The sequence below is a fragment of the Carassius auratus genome, chromosome 35 (genome assembly GCF_003368295.1).
Source record: "Carassius auratus strain Wakin chromosome 35, ASM336829v1, whole genome shotgun sequence".
Lineage (NCBI taxonomy): Eukaryota > Metazoa > Chordata > Actinopteri > Cypriniformes > Cyprinidae > Carassius > Carassius auratus.
Genome location: NC_039277.1, coordinates 7,609,743 through 7,616,326, shown reverse-complemented (window position 1 = coordinate 7,616,326; position 6,584 = coordinate 7,609,743). Strand labels below are relative to the sequence as shown.

General features: G+C 35.7%; 1 protein-coding gene across 1 annotated transcript; it reads left to right on the top strand.

The window, feature by feature from the left end:
- The first annotated feature begins 1,163 nt into the window (after positions 1 to 1,163).
- LOC113054238 (protocadherin alpha-C2-like) lies at positions 1,164 to 6,584 on the top strand. Its single transcript, XM_026219638.1, has 2 exons — positions 1,164 to 3,831; positions 5,482 to 6,584. Exons 1-2 carry the CDS (start codon positions 1,426 to 1,428, stop codon positions 5,503 to 5,505), a joined length of 2,430 nt encoding a protein of 809 aa, XP_026075423.1. The 5' UTR covers positions 1,164 to 1,425; the 3' UTR covers positions 5,506 to 6,584.

Genomic DNA, 6,584 nt, shown 5'->3' with positions numbered 1-6,584 from the left:
TGCCACAGTACTGGGAAACAATGTGAACATTTAAGTTTGCAACTCATTCTCAACTTTTGGCAAAAAGAAAAAGCCAAACAATAACATATAATATAAACAACTGTATATTTTAGTTGTATTATACGTACTATATGATTTGGCAACAACAGAACTTAAAAGTACTTTGATAATTATTTTTATTTTTTGCATTTTTGTTTTTCAGTTAATTGCAGTATATCTGAAAGCATTACGATGATTTCCTCAATTGTAATTATCCATATTGATGAGAATATAGGTTATATTTTCCTATTTTTATGTCTTTTATTTACCAAAATGTATAGAATAAAGAATATCATAAAATGTTCTTAATATAACTCTTTGGTCTTTCTTCTTGTATAAAAAATAAAAAAAGTAGTGTTTCCATTGCAGTGGTTCTTGCTGTGCCAAAATGACAAGAGACATTAAAAGCATGATGATTTAAAACTGTGCATCTCTTGTCTACATATACCGGTGACAGAAACAAAAATTAAATTAGAATAAAAAGAAGAAAATTAGGAGAGCATGAATATTACTTTAAAGGCAGCTTATGAATTTACATTTAATAATTTAGCCGATGCTTTTATCCAAAGCAACTTACAAATGAGGACAATATATATATATATATATATATATATATATATGTATATATATGTATATATATGTATATATATATATGTATATATATATATATATATATATATATATATATATATATATATATATATATATATATATATATATATATATATATATATAGTGTGTGTGTGTGTGTGTATAAATAATAAATAGAACAGATAGAAATGAATATATATATATATATATATCTAAAATTTACTTGGCACAGTATGGATCTGTCCGTGGTGCTGAACTTTATTCTTGTTGGATGACGCCCAAACGTTTTTTCCATTTGTCAAGAAAAACTAAATAAAAGTAGGCTACTTAAATTATCAATACATTTAATTTGTTACTTTCACAATCTGCAGCTAAAGCACACATTATATCTAGGCTTTCATTAAGGACATAAATAAGGATTTTCCCAACAAAGTCAAAGTTCAAAAATAGAGCAGAAATACTAAAAAAAATATTTATTTATAATTATTAATTTTTTTCAAACATATTTTAATGAAAAATTTTTATCTTTCCACGACGTCGCTGCTCTTCTGATATTCACTTTAAGGGAGGATACAAGAACAGCCATGCTTTGCTTTCATAATGCTGTTGGACAGAGGCATAGAGAGCAGCAGCTCAGCTGAATCTGATCAGCGGGCGGGATCCACGGCACGGCGCTATGGCGATGCACTGCTGGATGTTTTCAAGAAACCACATACCCGCTAATCTCGATTCGTTTTGGAACATTCTGCTATATTTCTTGTGAAAGACAATAAAAGCATTAACGTGCGCTCTGCAATGGATCCGTGGAGGAGAAGGCAGCTCTGTTTTGTCGTCCTCTCCGCTTTGTGGATTCTCGCCTCTGCTGTAACAAGATACTCCATCCCTGAAGAAATTCCAGTGGGCACCGTGATCGCAAATATCGCCACGGATTTGGGCCTTGAAGCGCACAGCCTGTTGGAAAGAAAGGTAAAGCTGGATTATATTCACAGCAAAAAATACCTAGAAATAAACAAAGCCACTGGGGAACTGTATATCGCTGAGAAAATTGACCGGGAGTATTTATGTCCAGCCAAAGCATCATCGTTTTGCTTTCTCAAGATGGACGTGATAATTGAGAGTCCAATACGCATATTTAATATCGAATTGGAAATTATGGACATCAATGACAACGCGCCTCAGTTCAGAAGGGAGAGAATACAACTCGATGTTTCGGAATCAGCAACACCTGGAGAGAGATTTTCTATAACAAACGCGGTGGATGCAGATGTTGGAGAGAACTCAATCGAGACCTATTATCTGAGTGACAGTGACGCGTTTACTATCGAAATCCAGTCTGGAAGTGACGGGACCAAATATGTAGACCTGGTGCTAAAAGCAAGTTTGGACAGAGAAAAACAAGCCGTTCATACGCTAACCCTCACAGCCGTGGACGGAGGCGTCCCTGCGCGCTCAGGTACGGCCAGCATTATCGTTCAAGTGCTGGACACCAATGACAACGCCCCTCGGTTTGATCGACAAGTCTACTCGGTTGATCTAATTGAAAACGCACCAATCGGGACACTGATTATGCAGCTGAATGCAACGGATTTAGATGAGGGTGTCAATGCGGAGGTCGTCTACTCTTTCACTTTATACACATCTGAGAATACACAAGAAAAGTTTTCTTTGGATCCCAGCAGTGGAGAAATAAGAGTTAAAGATATGATTGATTTTGAAGAAGTGAAGAGCTTTGAGATATATGTTGAAGCCAAGGATAAGGCCGTGAATCCACTTTCTGGACAGTGTAAAATTTTAGTGTTCATCACTGATCTAAACGATAACCATCCTGAGATTACAATAACATCTAATCAGTGTTCGATTAAAGAGAATGAACCTGTAGGAACAGTGATCGCTGTCATCAGTGTGAGCGACAGGGACTCTGGGGATAATGGTAAGGTTGTTCTTTCCATCCACAATGCTCCATCCACAATATTACCATTTGCTCTTAATAAGTCATCTGAAGACTTTTTTCAGTTAACAGTCACAGAATCACTTGACCGCGAGGTCAAAAACAGTTATGATATCACGCTTCATGTGACTGACAGAGGAACCCCTCCTTTGACCAATAATAAAACAATCAGTCTTACAATTCAAGATGTCAATGATAACGCCCCAGCGTTCCCTCAGTCCCTTTATACCATTCATCTTATGGAAAACAACGAACCCGGGATGTTGATTGCCTCTTTAACTGCCCATGACCCAGACTTGCACGAAAATCAGTATCTTGTTTACTTCATCATTGAAAAGGAGATCGCCAACACGACAATGTCCATGCTGTTTTCCATCAATCCCGAGAATGGCAACCTTTATGCTTTACACACGTTTGACTACGAAAGAGAGAAGGAGTTTCTGTTTCACATCGAAGCTAGAGATTCTGGACTCCCTCCTCTTAGCAGTAACGTGACTGTACACATCATCATCCTGGACCAAAATGACAACACGCCAATCATAGTTTCTCCATGGCGTCCGCAAGGTGCTGTTATAGAAGAGGTAATCCCAAGGTCGAGCGATAAAGGATCCCTGGTAACCAAGGTCATTGCGATGGATGCCGACTCGATGCAGAACTCTCGTATTACTTATCAGTTCCTCCAGATCACAGACTCCACGCTCTTCAGCCTCGACCAGTACAACGGTGAGATAAGAACCACTCGCATGTTCAGTTACAGAGACCCCAGACATCAGCACCTGGTCATCATAGCCAGAGACAACGGAGACCCTCCTCGCTCCGCCACGGTGACCATCAAGATCACCACGGTGGAGCAAGTGGTCACGCAGTTTACTGAAACCACAGAGGTGCCTATTGAATACGACCTGTTCACCGATCTCAACCTGTATTTGCTGATCGGTTTGGGGTCAGTGTTGTTTCTTCTGCTCATTACCATCCTGGTGATCATCGTGGTGAAATGTCAAGAACCGAAACCCTCACAAGCGGAACCTCAGGGTAGGAACAGTGTCAGCAGCCAGAGGAACTCCTCCACCATTGCTGACTCTACTCTCATCTCTAGTGATGCCTACTGGTACAGTCTGTTTCTGGCAGAGACTAGAAAAGGGAATGTGGTGGTGCGGCAGCCCCTTCCCAACGGAGCAGGGTTCATTGTGTCAAGCATCCCAGGAAGTGCTGCGCTGACTGAGACCAGTGCTTCACGGTCTTCCACTTTACAGGTACTATAGATGCATTTAGACTCATATACTGTATACTCATATGCTTATACAGTGACCCCAAAAAGTATTCATAAATTGATTGTTTGTAATTGCATTATATATCAAAACTTCAAACCAAGTGCATTTATTTTAAATAAACATATTTCAAGGACACTTTTTAAGCAAAAAAATAAATAAAATGGTTTATTTAGTTTTAAAATGATGCATATACAGTTCAAGTTAAGGATCTGGACACTAGTGATACCTTCATAGTTAATGTGATGAATAAGTGAAGACTTCAAATGCAAAAGCCACTAAGTGCCATCTGAAATGTTCTTCTAAAATTAGCATTTTTATCAGGTTCCAATGTATAGGTTCAGTGATTTAACTTTAATGGCTATGAAAAGGATCAGTTTATTGCCATTATACTGAAATTACTGAACCTAAACATAGGAGCCTGATAAAAAAAGTGTAAACCTGACTTCAGACATCCACTAAAAATGGCCTGTTGATTAGAATAAATTAAAAACTGTACATAATAAAAAGCAACAAAACAGATATTTTAAAAATATATTTATAATATATAAAGTTGATAGCTGGTGGCACCAGGATTTGTATAAATTTGGATGTAAATGGGAGAACGAGTATGACAAGCCTTGGGGTGTGAAGTAAAGGAAGAGTGTGAAAGAAGCACTGCCAATGAGAATTGTGCAACTTTTTTCAACGTTAAAGTGATATGAGTGATAGAATGGATGTTTTTTTTTCCTGATATGAAATAATCCAAATAAAATAACAGTAATGTAAAAAGTGAAAGTGGGCTCGAATCTGTCTTAGAGTGCTTCCTGTGCTGTCTCTAAATAAATAAACGTATGTATTTTTATTTTCCAGATATATTTTAAATAAATTTTCAAATTTAAAAATGGAAATCTTGCTGCTATAGATTTTGACTCTTGAAAAAAATATTTTTACATACAATTTTTATATATTTGATCTTTATGTACATATATTTTCAACCTAAATATAGTTATATGGTCCAAAATGTATTTGCATTTACATAAAATGTATTTTTATGATTGGAAATATATTTTCTTGCCCACTGAAGAAAAAAGGTTTAGAACGTACTGCATTTTCTGTTTAAAAATAATAATAAAAAGTATTACTCAGTGCTGTTTATACCATATATTTAGAAGATATATTTGAAATATATTTTGATCAGAGAAAATAAAAATCGGTAAATGGGTAATCTGAGGAAGCATACTGACTGGCTTGTGCAGTTCCAGATCATGAAGGATTTTAAAGGGTAAAATGAAGATGTGGATAGTTTCAGATGAAATAATGAACAAAAAGTAGAGATACACAGAAATTAAAAAAATAAACAAGATCATCCAGAGTATATGAGAATGTATAAGAACACCCAGTAATGCTATTATTATTATTTTTTTCATTCAATTTTTCTAATTGAAAAACTAATATTCCATGTTTTGATGGAAAAGTAAGATGGCAAGCTATTTAAAAGCAATAGAGCTGAAATTATAGAGCATGGCACAAGCAATGGCAAGGTTGTAGGTTTGATTTCCAAAACTGATAAAATGCAAAATGTCAACATTTATGTGTTTAGAAAAACCTCAGTCTTGACTCTGTTAGACTAACGGTGTTTCCATCTATTGACAGGAGTCAAGCAGTGATTTACCCTGATCTGGACATGCTGACTGATGGATTACAACCTTCCACACCAGGCTCACTGTCCATGAGATACAGATTGATCTTCTGTTTTACTGATTTTCAGGGTTTCATTCGATTCAAGACTGTGAAGAATCAAAGTTTTCACCTCTGTGTATAGCTTCAAGAGAGCATTTTAACATGCTTTCATATTTTGTATTAATTCCTATAATTTATAATTTCATTTTTATTTTTTCATTTATATTACTTATTATTTTCCATGCTCTTGCAATACTTGTGTCAGACTAGGCATAATGAAAGACACAACTCAGATTGTTCATTTACTTCTGTTGAGTTATTTTGACCATCGCTTCTTCTTCCACTTCGTTTTCTTCGTGTAGCCCTTTTGGCTAATAGAAGAATTCACTTTCAATTGACATTTTGGATATCAAGAACAACATTGTATGAGAGAGAGATTCAGTGCAGCTTTGTGGCGATTTAAGGCTGGGTCTAACAACTTTATATCAGCCACTTGTAACCACATTGAGCATGACTTTGCATGGCTAACACAAACAAGATGGCCTTTTTGTATCTAAAAAGACTTCTAAATAGACTAGTACAGAGGAAAGAGAGAAGTGATACTTCACGACTACAAGAAGAACTGTACTGTCTGGTTCTATGAACTATAAGATAGCTGGTAAAGAGAAAGAAGGTCAAGATTGTTCAGATATTGAAGATGCTCTGTTTTCACATTGATAAAATGTGCTGATGAGAAAGCTGTGATTGGATGAGCACAATATAATGAGCCAGGCATTGTCTTTACCTCAAAACACCTGGTTTGCCAGCTATGTGGTGCACATGCATACATAGATTCATGTTTATTTTTATCCTGTCTAACAAATTCCATAAACGCCTAAAACTGATTTTCTCTGGCAAGAGCATTTAAATAAATTAATAATAATAATAATTCAAGTACTGTACACTATTTGAAATCCTAGGCAAACCCTATAAAGAGTAATATTCACATGAATGACACTTTACAATAAGGTTTAATTTGTATATATTAGTTAACATTAACAGTGAAAATACTTCTACAGCATTTATTAATCTTAGTT

Bases quoted from the DNA above. Each gene is read 5' to 3' on its own strand.
- LOC113054238 (XM_026219638.1), top strand. From the start codon at position 1,426: ATGGATCCGTGGAGGAGAAGGCAGCTCTGTTTTGTCGTCCTCTCCGCT. The intron at 3,832-5,481 runs GTACTATAGATG...ATCTATTGACAG, and splicing joins CACGGTCTTCCACTTTACAG to GAGTCAAGCAGTGATTTACC.